Here is a 16,696-nt window from a genome sequence, read left to right as displayed (position 1 = left end):
TTGTTTCTTGTTTATTTCATGTTGAAATTTATAAATAAATAAAAAAATATTTACACCATCATATGTTCTATGATGCCTACTTATATTTATCTTAAGTTACCAATTTGTGATGCAATTTAAATATACTTATAATTTGAAGTTATTTGTATAAATGGACTTTAATGAACTCTTGTTTATAAAATATTTTCGCACTTTCACGTGTAAAATATGTATGCCAGAGTGAGATGTCAAATATACACAAAAAGTGAGGAAGAGAACCTAGCTAACTCAAGACCTTAGATCTCCAAATAAAATTTGGTGTCTACAATATATATATATATATATATATATATATATATATATATATATATATATATGTGCATTCTCATAAAAAATAAAATTTTTAAATTTGAATATTGCAATGAACAGCATTTAATCCGTTCATATTGTTTTAAGAAGTATTATAAGTAAAAAAAAAATACCTAAAGCATGATAATTGTTAAAGAAGAAGAAACTAAAAAATTTCATGCTTATGATTTTTGCTTAGTTCTACATGTTTGGACATTAAATTAGATTAAAAATTCATTCATTCAATTAGATGGAAAAATAATTTATAATTTTTTTAAAAAAATTATAAATTAAAACACATTTTGAGTTATTAACTTCAAATTAGAATACTTTATTTTTTAATTAGGTGTAATGCATTTTTAATTTAAAATATATACACCTGGTAAATCTCGCAGGTTGGTCCTGCAAGATTTAATTGATAGGGCTACCCAGTTTTTAGCGCACGTTTAAATCTCGCAGTTTCGTCCTGCGAGATTTGCTTGATCAGAACTTCTGCGTTTGTGACGCGTGTTAAATCTCACAGCACTAAGCTGCGAGATTACGTAAGCATTAAAGTGGGAAAATTTTTCCAAAACAGAATATTATTTAATGTTTTATTTTAAATTAATAATAAAAGGGGAAAAAACTCTTTCCTTAATTATAGATTTGAGTCGCAAGAGCTTGGGTAAACCTAGTGACTAGTCGACAAGATTGGTTATGGGGGTATTGTGTTGTTTCAGAAAACCGTAAACGATATATGCCACCTCAATTCAAAATTCTAACTAACCTCCCCCACAACGTTAACATCTGGTCATCAAATCCACAAACCCATCGCCTTCTTGTCTACTCCCCTTGTCATACGCTCATAGACTGCAAGGCTGCTGTGCTCACTGATGAATCCAAGGCTGATCATAACCCGCCTCAACTCCGCGGCCGATATCAGAATCAAATATTAGAAAACCGCCCATCAGATCTTCTAAATATGCCTCCCCTCTGCCTCTACCCGCCCCATACGCCTTTGGCTGCTGCCTGCACCTCCCTGATCACCCACCTCCATGAATTCCTCCAACTCAATGAACCCATCTCCATTAAAATCAACTTCTCTCACCATTCCTTCTGCGTCCAAGGCTGAGCTCAACCGAGGATATCTTCCCGTCGCTGTTTGCGTCGATGAGATTAAACGCTTCCCTCCATGGCCGCGTAGGAGGCGGTCGTCCAATTAGAACTCTTGGCTTTCCTCCTGATTTTGTTAAAGCTTCTGATTTGTTGAAGGAATGCGCGGGAACACCTGTGCAGAAAACTGGAGCAACATTTGAAAGAACCAAGCATGACTCAGACACAGACAGAGGAGAAAACGAAGAAGATGGAGGAGGAGGAGGAGGAGGAGGACTGGCGGGTGGGGACATTGAGTGGCATTGGGCCACCAATCCATCACACCATATTTTCTCAAACATTTGCGGACACACCAAAAATTAAAATGGATATGGTTTGTCAACCGTGGATGCCTTGCGAAATTACTGAAATTGTCTTTTTTTTAAATTAAAAAAAATATTTGCTTCCAAGACAAAACAATACAATTGAGGTAACAAACATGGCCTATAGTAGGAATCCTAAATCCATCTTTGTATTCAAGTTGAATAAGATGTAATATATATCATTCAAGCCCGGGTAGCATGGGAACAAGCAAGAGATGACCCATTTCCATTGTTTTGTTTGTTCCTTGGAAATGCCCCAATTTCTAACCTAACCTGTGAATTATTACTCAAACTCAAGATTATGCTACGGCCGACCTATGTTCTTTTACCACATTCAGTCACCGATTCAGAATTCTCAAAAGAAGAGAGAAATTTCAGCAATGTTTTTTCATACCATTCCCTCTTCTTTTCATTCGCTAGATTTCTATACCATTCACTTGAAATAAGATTACTAAAAAAGGCTAGAGGAAGTGTGCCTCAGCGTGAACTTACCAATTGAGGAAGCAACAGCTGATTGTAGTTCTGGTGGTAAAGAGTAATGAATTCAACTTTGTTCTACTGACGCCCCTCCTCTCCTCCAGACTAATGAATATTAATCAGTATCAGTCAGTCTGGCCAACTAAAAGGTACTGCTGCCTGTCTGAATTACAGTAATGCAAAAAGATAATAAAACACATACCGTGTCTTAAATTTTGTCCCTAACAAGCAACTTAACAAAATTGTTCTAGAATTGCACTTGACAAACAACATCAAAATTTTCAGAAGCACTACGTAATCCAAAATCAATGCTACCTCTTCATACACTATTAACCTATATTTCCAATTAAATTTATCATAAAGCAGGAGAACATGGAAAATTCAACTCAGAAAAAAAATATCATACATAGCAAATTGAGGTACAGATTTTACTGGAATCGACACAACCGAAGCAAAACAGGACCCACTGATGAGCTCAGCATTTCACTCAAGGCTATTTGAACTTCATTTGAACCATGTTCACAACTTATCAAGCTTGAAATTAGAGGGAAGAAACAAATCAAGTTTGTGTCAAATGAAGGCTCTTCCAAAGCACATATAGCCTCTAGAGTTGCCACAACTAAAGGTGCGCGAGCAGCCAATTCTCTCCGTTTCCCAGAACCTAAAGGGATCAACCATCGTGGTTGCTCACCAAGAGAGGATGAGTTTGTAATCTGTCCAAAACTCGCTGTTTCAATATAGAACCGTAGGACCTCCTGACAAAGGTCAACAAGGTAGGATTCTACTTCCACCTCTTCATAACTTGGAGGTCTGTCCAGTATAAGATTCTGCAACAATGTCAAGCAAATTTGGTATGATTCATTCTCAAGTCGGAGTAATGGAGGATCTTGCATATGTGTCATTGAACCCAGTTCTTGCAGCTTTGAACGGAGGGGGTTATTGCTGTTTATCCTGTGAGCATGGGATGCCACTGTATGCAAAGCATCAAAGAGAATTACAGTATTTTTTGCTGAAAGTTGAGGCCTGTACATGTTGTATATCTCCATCACCGCCTGCCAATTTAATCAGGAGTATATCATGTCCAATATTCTAAAATCCAGTAAAGGCATAAATATGGCCGAGAGATTAATACACACCATTGGATAAATAAGGATGCTAACTATAGTAATTAAACAGTATAACGTTGTTCTAGAATATAGAAAAAATTCAAGTCAACGCTATATCTTATATAATTTGAATTAATGTAACCTCTATTCTATGGGATTAGAGTAGGAGCTAGGCATAAGAAAAATCTCACAAGGGAACAACAGCATTGATTGGAAAATGTGTCATCTTTCCAAATCCCTAACTAAGCATAGGATAAAGTTTTTATGCTACATATCCCTTCAACGTGATCACTAATTGAAATGCTCCCATATGAAACTGATGAAGAAAAAGTCCTAGGAAATTTTACCCGATGGTAGGCATATTAGACACATCCAACTAATCATGAAAATTAGAAAAGTTTCAATATCATGAAAATAATGTCATTTTCATGCTTACTCAACTTTTTCCCATATCAATAAAAAAGCTGGAGAGCTGACGGAAGCCTAGATTCACATAATCGGAATGTCAACGCTTTATCACCTCTGTTCTAAGGGATTAGAGTAGGAGCTAGGCATAAGAAAAATATCACAAGGGAACAACAGCATTGATTGGAAAACTTCTCATCTTTCCAAATCCCTAACTGAGCATGGGGTAAAATTTTTATGCAACATATCCCTTCAATGTGATTCACTAATTGAAATACTCCCATATGAAACTGATAAAGAAAAAGCCCTAAGAAATTTTACCCGATAGTAGGCATATTAGACACATCCAACTAATCATGAAAATTATAGAAATGTCAATATCATGAAAAAATGTCATTTTCATGCTTATTCAACTTTTTCCCATATCAACAAAAAGCTGGAGGGCTGAAGGAAACCTAGATTCACATGAACAGAATGGTCATACCAGTGATCTTATGATCACTGTGATGATGATGATTAAGCATATAAGAGCAAAGCTACATTATTCAAATTTAAAGAATATATAATGATTTCATACATTATAGATTAATTTCAAACAGTATGATTCTATAAACCCACAGTACTTGGACATAAGTCCATCTGTCAGATGTTAACAACTATATAAAAGTTAGACTCTTGTATTCCCAGGCTTCTAGGACACAAACATGACTGAAAAAAATAGTCTGCAAGCTCTATGCAGTCCCAAGCAAGGCCAGCATGACATTTTAATGTAATATGATCTCCTAAACGTCAAGTTTTCAACAAGGAAACAAGAAGGAAAATAGATCAAAGACTGACTATAATATCAACACTAAATCTTCCTGGTACAACTCAAAGAAGTCTTAAAGAGGCTTCTTCCTCTGCTTCTCTTCTCTCTTCTTTCCTTCTCAAAACTATTTGATATCAATTTGGTATCAAGTTTGACTTCCTCACATATATACAAAAATGAGGCATGCTTCTATCACACTCACTCTCTCCTCTAGGTTTTGCTGTTTGCCTTGATGGATTCCTACAAAACTAGATTTGGAGGAGATCCTCCATAAATTGGAGCAGATTGAAAGAAAAAACTTCCAATCTGCATTTGGGAAGATTGGGACAGGGGATTTTGTTAGACTGGAGAAGTCTCAGAAACCACAGCCAGCGGATAAAGATTACTCTATTGTCTATCCATCAGCCACTATAGGGGTAGGCAAGTGTTTGCCTTCGTTTTTAAGCTTAGAGCAGGTTGTTTGTTACAGAAAATTTGTCAGAACACGATGTTGGATGGTTAAATCAAATCAGAAAGATAATTTTCTGGAGTTGGATTTACAATCAATTAGCAAGCATTAATCAACCTTCATACTGGGATTCTGGAATGGGAGGGATGGGAAAGGTTCACACAAGCGTTGCAGGCAATGGTGGGTTTGGAGAAGTCAAGCAATGATGAGGCTCAAGCTTCAGGTAATGAGCGCCAGAGCTGGAAGGAGGTAATCTCCGGTAGTTCAGAGGCATCATGGAGTGGATGGTGATGCAGGAACTGTGAAGATGCCAATTAGTGAGCGCTGGAGCAGCAGTGGCTAGTGGTTCAGGAGGTTTTAGGGATGCTAGAGTTGGTGAGAGGAAGGGAGCAATTGTGTGCACAGATCAGAGAGGAATGGACTACAAATGGGTTGGGCCATGGATCCTTGATATTGCAGTCAATCTGGACCAGTTATTGGGAAATGAGTAATGGGCCAGGGGCTTTTAAGAGATGTTTGGCCCATTTGCTAACTATGGATGTGTTCAGGCCCAAATTAAGGGTCTAGAAAGCCAAGGAGCTTTTTTGTCCAGAAAGGGAAGCTTCTTCTTAGCAGGCCCATAAAGCTGCCAATCACTGTTCAGGGGCTCAACATACAAATAAAGAGAGTTTTCAGGCGAGTACACCTCAAGCCCAACACATATCTCAGCAAATTGGGAGTTTAGGTCAGACTCAAGCAGCAGAGGGCAGATCATGCAAGTGGAGGATAACTCATTGTACATCTTGTCCTTTGCCTTTCTTCACCAGACTTTTCTTGTCCTACAGGATTTTAACATCCACAATCCCAAATTATCCATCAGCTGTTAAGTTTCAGTACTCCACTCACTAATCTCCGTCACAGTTGGGCAAAAGAACATCCCCTCCACGATTACTCACCAACACCTCCTTATCGGACTCTACCTCGTCAAATATAGAAACACCACCCCCCCACCCCCAAAGAAAAAAAAAAACAAACACCTCCAAGTGGAGATGGAGCAAAAAAGAAAAGTCACCAAGCAAATCAGAAGAATAAGAAACATACCAAACTGTTCATGAACCTCATTGAGTAAAAGTCCACTCTCACAAACAAAACCACTATAAAACTCACTGCCATTGTCCGATCCTCTCCCCGTTTCTTTTTCTCCGAAATACATTTGTTTCATTACAATCACTATCCGAAACAGACTCTGAAGAAAATTCTTCCTTTCTATATAGCAACGACCATCTGTGTCTCTTTTTAAAGACTTACTTCGCACACCAAAGAACTTTCCTTCTTTATCCCATCCTGCCCCTACAGTCCAACAAACAATCACCTTGTTCAAACTAGCCTTCATACATGCGTTATCTATCACAGTTCCCCAAGTTCTGATCCAACACTGTACACAAACCCTGAACAGCTAGAATGAGACCTGGATCATCAGCAGGTTGATGCATCTGCTTCACCCCAGGATCAACCATCTTCAAATGAAAATCTCTAGCCACCCCAACTGCACTACATATATGGATCTCTTCTGCTCCACTAGACCAAACAGAAATAGATTTACCAAAACCAGATGATCCACTTGACCCCTCCACAGGATTTTGCTTCTTTCCCTATCCTTTAATTCCATCACATGATCCTTGCCATAAGCCAAGTTCTCATGTAGATAACAAAAACCCTTACATGAGCACCAATCCTTTTCATCCACATGGCCTTCAAAAGTTCTCTGGGGCTTGCACAACTCAGATACTCAATGGACCCTCACTTTTATTCAAGGTCCATCGGGCTATAATTTGGGCATGGTCACAACTTAGACATTTTGAGTTTGGGCTAATATACTCAGCTGGCCCAAATCCTCAAATCTTTTACTACCCAAAATATGGCCCAAATCCAAAAAAAAAATTGTCAAGCACCCCGGCCCACTCCATCCAATGGTTATCAAAATCGCAAAACTGGATTGTTACTACGATCCAAATTTACCCACACAATCCAAATCATATACAGACTCAGGATCAAGTAGAATCACAAGTATAATCATTAGAATCAGGATCCAACTTGAGATTCTACCAATTCTTCTTCTTTACGAGCAAAGAAAACAAAAACCAGACATCTCGACAAAGCAAAGCCAACCAATCTCACTAAGGGTCATAATTATGGGCACATCTATAAGAGCTAGATACATGTTTGCAGAGTGCAAAGAGTGTAGGTGTTAAGGTGTCCAACATGGGCAAAGCACCCTTATAAAAGTTTATGTGCTAGTCTGCTACACAGTATTAATGACAAAAGGAGAAGCACAAGGAGGATTAGTCATAAGATTATAAGATAGATTGACTGATTCCAGTACAACATGTTACTTATCTTTTATTCCATGTTCCATTTTTTATCACACTACTCTGTAGTCTATATAGTATACACTATACTTTACGTCCAAACTCATGACATCCAAACCCCTTCGTCCAATAAACCTCCATATCCAAGCCTATGTTATGATTTTTTTTACTAACATGGAGTTTTTTTTTTTATCCCATGCAAGTTCTCATGAAAAAATCAACTGTACTATAGAGAATGGAGGCAGCCCAAAAGGAGAACATTCATTATACAACAACAGATTTCAGGGTTTCTAGCAATGTTAATTATTCCCATGAAATGTATTGAATTTCTCAAAACAATTTATACAGAATCTTTTTGAGTTATCAAAGATGAGCATAAAATCATTCTAGGAAAAAACAGACATGGCTGCATAGTTTCACAACATCAGAACAAGAAGAAATGTCTCTACCTGAATCAATAAAAGCTGAACAGCAGCTCGGCACTTGGAATCGGAAATAGCAACATTGAAATGGTGCATCCTCGAGCTCTCAGAATCATCATTGGGAGTACCAGAACCAGAAGCTCCTCCATTACCCTGGTTAGTTAAAGATTCTTCATGTATCCTAATCATTCCATCACCATTAAGAATATAGGAGAAGTCAGGAAGTGTTTCATTAGCTGCTTCTTTTAATGACAAAACCACTTCTAGCCACTTATCATCAGAAAACAGATCGCCCGCACTGCTCATTAAACGGACAAATGCAGCAATACCAATACCAGCAAGGCTTTGGTGAGGACGCCTGATGAAACTCACCAACAGCATCAGAACTTTCCTCAAAACTGGATTGACAGTATCATAAAATTTGACAAAAAGGTCTACAACTAGTTGTAGAGCCAATGTGCATGTATCATAAAGCCATGCATCTTGATCAAGCTCGCCAGTCTCAGTAACTGCCCCATGCTCAGATGAGGTACCTCCTGAAGGATCAATAGCATGTCGAACATAATCAAATATTGGAAAAAGGACGGACTCAAACACACGTTCCCACAAAGGCAGTGAGAAAAGATGGCCATAATTGCGTAATGTATCAAAAAGCACTTGGAGGGCACTCTTCCTGATCTCAGGCCTTGGATCAAAGCTAAGTTCTGACAGTCCTGCAAGGAGGAAAGGCCAATGAGCATTTTATAAAGCCTACTGATTAAACAAACTATATTAGAACTATTAATTGTATAACTTGACTACTTGGGAAACTTCAAAATGCTTTAAACAGTAACAACTACCAAGCATTTTCCTCACCAGCCAACAGAGGGAACCAGAAATAGAGATGATCATCCTTAGATGTCAACTCTCCATTATCTTGCCTTCCGTCTTTTCCTGTTTGAGGTGATGACAGATAAATCTTTCCAACAATTTCCTTGTCCTTCTTCCTTGACAAAGAGCCAAGATCTCCTTCTGCGAGTTTTTCTGCACAGAATTGTAGAAAAGAAATAGCATTGAGACTGATGTCCCTGTTAAATCTACTGTTGGTGAATGCAATTAGGCAATTCACACAATCAGTAAAGGTGGTTGTCTCAGTCTCAGTAATGTATGGGAAGTAATCTCGCACAATCTTCTCAATTATCTCAAAAGCCAACAGTACAATGTTTTTATGGTCATCATAAGCTGCCGTCGTGAAGACCTGAAAAATGTAACATCGTAATATAACAGCCATTAAAAATGTGTCCGCAGAAGGATTCACCAAATCAACAAGCTCTATCTCTCTCGAAATTAAAAACAGATGTTTGGCAGATTTCAATACCATGAACATGCTTTTCCATCCTGATTTGACATTATTGACACGGGATAAGACCATTTGAGAGACACATCTGATGATTAACTCCCTGATTTCAACAGCACCACTCTTGCGCATAACAATGACAAAAGGCTTCATAAACTCATTTTGAAAGTTATAATTAGCCAACTCTTCTCGCTCCAAGAATTTCATTGATAATTGGCGCAGAGAATCCATGGCAAAAATTGCAATAGAAAGGTTTTCAGAGCAGCCAATGGTGACAAAGAAATCTGAAAGTACATGCCAGATGCTTGACCACACAAGCCTAATACGGTTCATGTTGTAGTGCCTGATAAAAAATAAATAAAGTTAAGATTATTTCTCTTATGCAATGGCAGCAAAAACAAAATGTCCAAGAAAACATGAAACACGGATAAGGCATGCCTAAGACAATAAGAAAACAATGTGGAAATGATACATACGCAATCTCAACGATCTTTGTAAGGCTAAAAACCCGTGGATCAGATGCAGACCGCAATTCTTCCATAGAAACCTTACATAAAGCCTTAACAAAGTCAATTATTGCCTCACTGTTTAACTTTTGACTGCGTGTGAATATGCGATTCATTTCAGAGCTTCCAACTTGTTCCAACATGTTTAAGTTAGACACCAAAGTGCTCATCTGTTCAGATGTAATTGCCCCAGAAGTACTGCCACCGATCCCAGCACTATCATATGAACCCCTTCTCACAGCAGCAGCTGCATACTGAATCTTTCCAGGTCCCTTCTTCTTCAGAACAGGGAGGATGGTTGACTTGGCCAGCCTAGATTTTTCTACATCATTCTGAGGGATAGCGAAAAATGCAGCATCCGGTGGAGCACCCTCTCCCAAAAGGTGCAAATGCTCAAACCGAGAAACACATGTCAAGATGTGCTCCCAGGCTTCCTGTAGGTAATTTCCATCTTCATCTGCAATCGTGATTATTGCCTGTTGAACAAATTAAAATGCCTCAACAAAATGTAATATCCATAAACAATGGCTAATTGGCTAAAGAGTTATTACTCAGATTGTGGTAAAAACTAGTCTTCGAGGAAACAGTAAGCATCGGCATCACTCACTAAGCAGTTCTATATAAGATTAACATACAGAAACAATTCTATAAATGCAGAAGGATAAGGCTTCATAAGGCATTATTGATTCATGAATCACAAAATCTTGATTCTAGTGACCATAAGCATAAAAAAGAAGGAAGTTCAACAATGTTCTGCTAACCACAAACTTCTATTACTTGCTTCTAATCATAAACTTTTTATTCATAGCCCCCCTTCCCTTCCTCACCAAACTAGTCATTTTCCGCAGAATTTTTCTCAAAAAAAAAAACAACAAAATTTGATTGAAAGAGAGGCTTCATCATAAAGAAACCAAAAGGTAATAATAAAAGAAACAAAGATTAAATACAACATCACAACTGGAGGGAGGTTGGGACAACAACAACAACACCACCACCAAAGGATTGCAACAAAGATTTCCCAAGTACCATCTTCTCAACGAAAAAATAGTTTCCAAACTCCCACCAATCTAAAAGCACATTACTCACATCTACTTCAAATCAACAATGTCCAAGAAATGGCAAGGATTCAAGGCCATAGAATGAACAACTGACTGAACAAATCATAATTTTCACATTCCCAACCCTGCCCCTCACCTCTTTTAACACAACTACAGAAATAGTAGTTCCACTTCAGGAGAGCAAGCATAACCACTTGATCAATTTATTAAATATCAGGGAATGCATCTTGCCCCTCAGAACAAACACCAGTCCTGGATTACTATGCAAACAATCAAGGGCATTTTGTTTTAAACCACCTAAGAGAGAAGCCTGTAAAGATAAACAAAAGACACTAAAACAGCAGGGAAACCTTAATCTCGAACAAAGTCAAAGATTGAACTTCCACAGGATTTTAAGTGACAAATGCATCTCCCATCGCTACTACTAAGTGATAGAATACCATTCATCCCTTTCAGTCCTAATCAATCAAATGGAAGCCATGATGACATAATCTTTTGTGACCTACTTCCAGGTCACCCAAAGTCCCACATCTCAGTTAAAGAATAGCAGTGATCCCAGTTGAGGTTATCCAGTAAATGCCAGATATTCCAAAAAAATGCATCATTAGCCATTTGGCAATGAAGAGATAATCTGCAGACTGCTAATCGCCTCTAGTCATTTACTTTTTAAAAAAATTAAGGAATATGTTAATGTCACAATCAGTTACATTATTCAAGGCAGGTACCAAGACTAGAGAATCTACAGTCGAGAAATCTTCGTCTATAAAATGAAGCACAAAGGGTAACTGATAATGGACTAGTGGCATTACAAGGGAAACATAGAGAACAGAAAAGTTCACTTGAAATCATTACCCTCAATCCTCTTTCTTCAGAAGACGAGAAAATAAATTCTTAAATGCCATGTAAGTCAACAAGTGGTTGCATAAAAGAGCAGTTTAAGTTGTTTCTGTGGAAGGAGAAAAAGGGGGGCTCCCAAGTTGTCATAACAAACCATTTTGGCTCATCAACTTAACCTTTGATTTAATATAAATCATAATAAATTAAAATACGAACCACACAAGGTCATCATGCCAAACAAACTCCCATTCACTTCCTCTAAATATAGAATAATAGCTTTAGGGTTTCTCAAAAAATAATAGTAGTATCTTTTGGACATGACCACTAGGTCAGGTTAGGACTGTTTATCTTTTTACAAGAGAATTTATTTCAAGACATAAATTGAATTCTGGCCAAATATTGTATTAAGTTTGATACCTGAATTTAGCAATGTTTCGATTGGAAGGTCAAAGTCATCATTATTACCAATCAAGTGGAGTTCCGATTGTATTTTCAAACTCCGCCTCTGATGCACTCAATGTCCTAATTCTTTTCATACATGCAACTGGTCCCAAGACTAATGAATGAGGGAATTGTTAAATCTTTACTATAAGAATCCTTATCATTATTTGATGGGGCATCCCCTACAACTGATGTATTGCACCTATACCACCTGGGTGTAGTTAAAAATAAGCAAGGGTGAGCTAGGTCATCACGCTGAAGCAACCAACCAAACACCTAGGTACAATTTCAAATATGCGAGGGTTCTTGCATCATTCTTGACAGGGGCAAGTAAAAAAGTTAGTTCAGGAGATTAGAGTTAGATTAGTAGCAACTTGGATTATACGAACACTTGGAATATAGCACTTGTAAAAGCTTCGAGATAGCTGACACAATGATTAGAAGAAATATTAACTTAACCGGCCTTCAAGAAACTAAGTGGCCAAGGAGAAAAGGTAGAGAAATTGGAAAAATGAGGATTTGTAACTCAGTATACAGGAAAAGAAAAACATAAGAATAGGTTAGGAATCATCGTAGATGAGGAACTAAAAGGTAGTGTTGTATATGCTAAAAGACTAAGAGACAAAATCATAGAAATCAAGATAATAATAAATGTCATTAGAGCTTATGCTCCTCAAATAGGCTTACCAAAAAACCTTAAAAAATAATATTGGGAAGATGTAGATAATTATACAAGGGATATAAGGGAGTGAGAAAATATTCATAGGAGCGGATTTGCAAGGACACATTGGAAATGACAATAAAGGCTATGAAAGGAGACATGGAGGACATGGATTGAGATAAAAATGAGTCTGGTGATATGGTCTTGGACTTCTCTAATCATATGACCTTAGTAAAATGATCCATGCTTTAAGAAGAGAGAAGAACACTTAATAACCTTCAAGAGTGGAAAAAATAAAAGTCAAATAGGTTTATTCTTAACTAGGGAGGCAGATTGTTTATCATATAAGCATCGTAAAGTTATCCTAGATGAAAGTTTAACTAAACAATATAGTTTTAGTGTTAGATATATTCATTAAAAAATAAAAGAGAAAGGGTAACATAAATCAATGCAAAAGAACTATGTGGTGAACCTAAAGGGGGATATATAATATAATAAAACATAAAGATAAAATTATCAAAGATGGTGATTAGAGAGCAAAGACAGTAAAGAGAGTTGGTGGCGGGATCAAGATGTTCAAAAATAGGCTGCAAAGATAAAAATAATTTGGTTTAAAAGAAGGCAAATATATAGAATGATGGAAATCTGAAAAAGTACAAAGGCAAGAAAAGGTGCAAAAAAGGTCATTAGTAAAGCTAAACATAGAGTAATTATACAAAAGAAAGGGAAAGAGACATATTTAAAACTAGAGCTAAAGAAAGAAAACAGCAAGGGCTTAGGTAAAATAAAATGCATAAGAACTAAAGATGATAGTTTCTTGGTTAAAGAAAAAGACATAAAAGAAATAAGGAGAAGTTACTTTCATAAGCTATTTAATAAAAACCCAATAGAAGGCTTAACTTTGAAATGACAGATGAGGAAATGGCTAAAATTTGAGATTTATTCGCAAAATTAGAACTAATGAAGTTAAGTTTGCATTAAAAAAATAAAAAATGGAAAAGCTATAGGAGCAAATGGCATCCCAATTGAAGTTTGGAAATGGCTTGGTAATAACCTCATTATTTGGTTAACTAATTTATTTAACACAATTATAAGAAATAAGAAAATGCCAAACGAACAAAGGAAAACCACTTTAATTCCTATATACAAAAATAAAGGAGATATTCAAAATTGTAAACAACAGTGGAATTAAGCTTACAAGTTATACAATGAAACTTTAGAAAAGGGCAATTGAATAAGGACTAGGGTTAGAAATGAGAGTTTCAAAAAATAAATTTAGTTTTATGGCAGTGAAATCAACTGAAGCTATATATCTTTAAAGAAAATTAATGGAAAAGTTTAGGGAAAAGAAAAGGGACTTGCTCATGATTTTTATTGACTAAGAGAAAGTCTACAAGAGGGTTCCTAGGGAAGTATTATTGTTGGTTGAAGAAAAAGGGAGTATGCATAGGTATTAATATGAAATTAAGGATATGTAATATAGAGTAATTATTAGCAATAGGACTACAAGTAGAGAGCATGGAATTTCAAATCACAAAAGGTTTAGGTCTGTTTTGCGCCCTTATTTTTTTTCCATTAGTGACAAATAAACTTACTCAAAATATCCAAAATGAGGTTCCATGGTATACAGTATTTTTAGATGATACTATCTTGATTAATGAAACTACAGGTGGAATAGAATCTAAGTTAAAATTATGAAAAGAAACCTTAGAATCTAGAGTTTTAAGATGAGTAGAAATAAGACAAAGTATATGAAATATATTTCAATCACAGTTGGAGGAATATAGGAAAAAAGATTAAACTTGATGGTCAAGAAATTAATAGCACTAGTAGATTCTGATACCTTGGATCTATCATGTAAGCTGAAAGAGAAATTGAAAAAGATGTAATACGTAAAGTTAAATGTAGATTGGTTAAAATGAAGAAGTGTTTCATCCATGTTGTGTGATCATCAAATACCCTTAAAATTAAAAAGAAAGTTTTATATGACAGCTATAATTCTAGCTAAGCTATATGGACAAGAAATGTTGTGCAACTAAGAAACAACATATCCAAAAAAAAGTATTAAGTTTCCCAAATGAGAATGCTAAGGTAAATGAATGGTACAATGTAAAAGATAATTAAGGAATGAGCATATTCGTGGTAAGTTAGGCATAGCACTTGTAAAACATAAGAGAGGGGACAGGTAGCTGCGATGGTCTAGGCAACTACAATGTACGTAAATAGTGCATCATTACGGATGAGTGAGCTAATTACTATTCGGAGTAGGGATAGATCTAAAATAACTTGGAATAGATGTTAAAGATTCAACAGCCCTCAAATTATTGGAGGAAATTGTCCAATGATCGTGTAAATTGGTGGAAAAGGATTCATGCAGCCAATTCCACCTAGAGGGACTTAGGGCTTGGTTTATTAATGTTTGTTATATAAGCATTTTCATATTGCTTTAGCAACATTACAAATTTAACCACATTACAAGCTACCAATGAGAAAAGAGATCAATATAATAATATATTTCTACCAATATGTTAAGATGTATAAGGATCCATCAAAGAAAGAAATAAATAAACTGTGCTTATTTGTTAACATAGCAGAACTCATTTATTATAAATAAGTATGTTTATTTTACTTATTCTTTTTGATAATGGAGAGTGCAGCTGTAATGATAATGGAGAGTGCAGCTGTAAACTAACTGATTATTCCAGGAACCACAATAACCCTAAACATATGGCTGGTTGAAGCATGTGCCTGAGGGCCATTTTCGCATCTATATGAAGATGAAACTAAAAACCAACCTTGATGGCACCTATATTTTTCTGTTTGATATCAGCAGGTGAGTGGAGGGAGGTAAACTTTGCTAGAGAAGTCACAAAAGCATCTCTATGAGTCTTCATAGACATTACTGCTGTAACATGAATTGCATAGCGAAGGCCTTCAAGACACTGGGCTATCACTACTTCATCATCACTTTGGTCAAGTGGAACACTGAATGCAGCCAACATTGGAGCCCAGCAAACCTCAATCATGAATCTGAGGATCACCACATCTGTTGCTGCATAATAAACAGACCTACAAATTTCCAAGGCAAGTACATATCAAGAACAATATTCACAAGATTGTTTTATTCAGGCAGAAAATGTCATCCACATTGAAAATTCGAAAAGAAATCAATTGTCAATGTAAAACAGTGCAAAAGAATCATGTATTTGTATAATTTTTAAATACTATGTTTTTGTTAATTTTTAGTCATGTGAAACAAAGACCAATGAATGCACCATCAAAATCTGAGAAGTCGTATGGCTCAATCAAAAAGGCTCTGCTAGCACAATTATAAAGCCAAAAGGACATAAATAGAGGTAACAAGATAAGAGCCTATAACGTCTACTATAACAAAAAATACAATGTCAAGAAGTGTGGTTAGCAAAACAGAGTTCATATGAGCAACAACTAAGCTTTCATTTATTTTCTGTTTCAAAATTTGAAATTTGAAAATCATAAACTTACTTTTCAACCTTGAAAATACAAATAAAATATTCTCTGTCTTGCTACCAGCAACAAAAATAAATGACGAGGTAAAGCTCGAAATCAGCAGCAAGAAACCAAGCAAGAGGGGGGATGTCAGGCCAGGGAGAAGGGATCTTTTATTTTACTAAATTTCCAATAAACCACTGTTGGAAAATCACCACCGTGGCAAGCCGCTCTTTCTCTTCAAAATCTCCCTTATTTTATTTTGGCTTTTGACATGTAAACTTATTTTCTTTTAACTTCTAACAATTATCATAAATCAAAAATATGATCTTGATTTTCATGTTTTCTTTTCTTTGAGATTCATCTAACTTTTGTTGATGGCCATTATTTGTTGTTTGTGTGCCTTTATTGTTTGACTGTGTCGGATTTCTAGGGAATATATTAGGAAATTCAATTTTTTAAAATCTGAAATTACTATTTCAGTTTCTAGTAGTTTCAGTTTCCTGTTTTTAGCCAAGAGATCTGCTGATTTGATTTGCTGATTTTGTGGTGATTTGATTTGCTGATTTTGTGGCCTTCCTAATTTGGTGGCCT

The 16,696-nt window shown here is 36.2% G+C and overlaps 1 protein-coding gene across 1 annotated transcript in view; it reads right to left on the bottom strand.

Moving 5' to 3' along the window:
- Nucleotides 1-2,553: 2,553 nt before the first annotated feature.
- Nucleotides 2,554-16,696, bottom strand: part of LOC131165955 (brefeldin A-inhibited guanine nucleotide-exchange protein 2-like) — a 57,258-nt gene continuing 43,115 nt past the window's right edge. Inside the window, exons 6-11 of the mRNA XM_058124142.1 lie at nucleotides 15,430-15,703; nucleotides 9,608-10,113; nucleotides 9,153-9,474; nucleotides 8,651-9,032; nucleotides 7,823-8,508; nucleotides 2,554-3,310 (exon numbers count right to left, since the gene is read on the bottom strand). Of these exons, the coding sequence (XP_057980125.1) occupies nucleotides 2,687-3,310; nucleotides 7,823-8,508; nucleotides 8,651-9,032; nucleotides 9,153-9,474; nucleotides 9,608-10,113; nucleotides 15,430-15,703 (2,794 nt within the window). The 3' untranslated portion in view covers nucleotides 2,554-2,686. The remainder of the gene's footprint in view (nucleotides 3,311-7,822; nucleotides 8,509-8,650; nucleotides 9,033-9,152; nucleotides 9,475-9,607; nucleotides 10,114-15,429; nucleotides 15,704-16,696) is intronic.

The sequence above is a fragment of the Malania oleifera genome, chromosome 10 (genome assembly GCF_029873635.1).
Source record: "Malania oleifera isolate guangnan ecotype guangnan chromosome 10, ASM2987363v1, whole genome shotgun sequence".
Lineage (NCBI taxonomy): Eukaryota > Viridiplantae > Streptophyta > Magnoliopsida > Santalales > Ximeniaceae > Malania > Malania oleifera.
The sequence above is the reverse complement of the archived record's forward strand: the minus strand, read 5'-3'. Positions and strand labels throughout refer to the sequence as shown.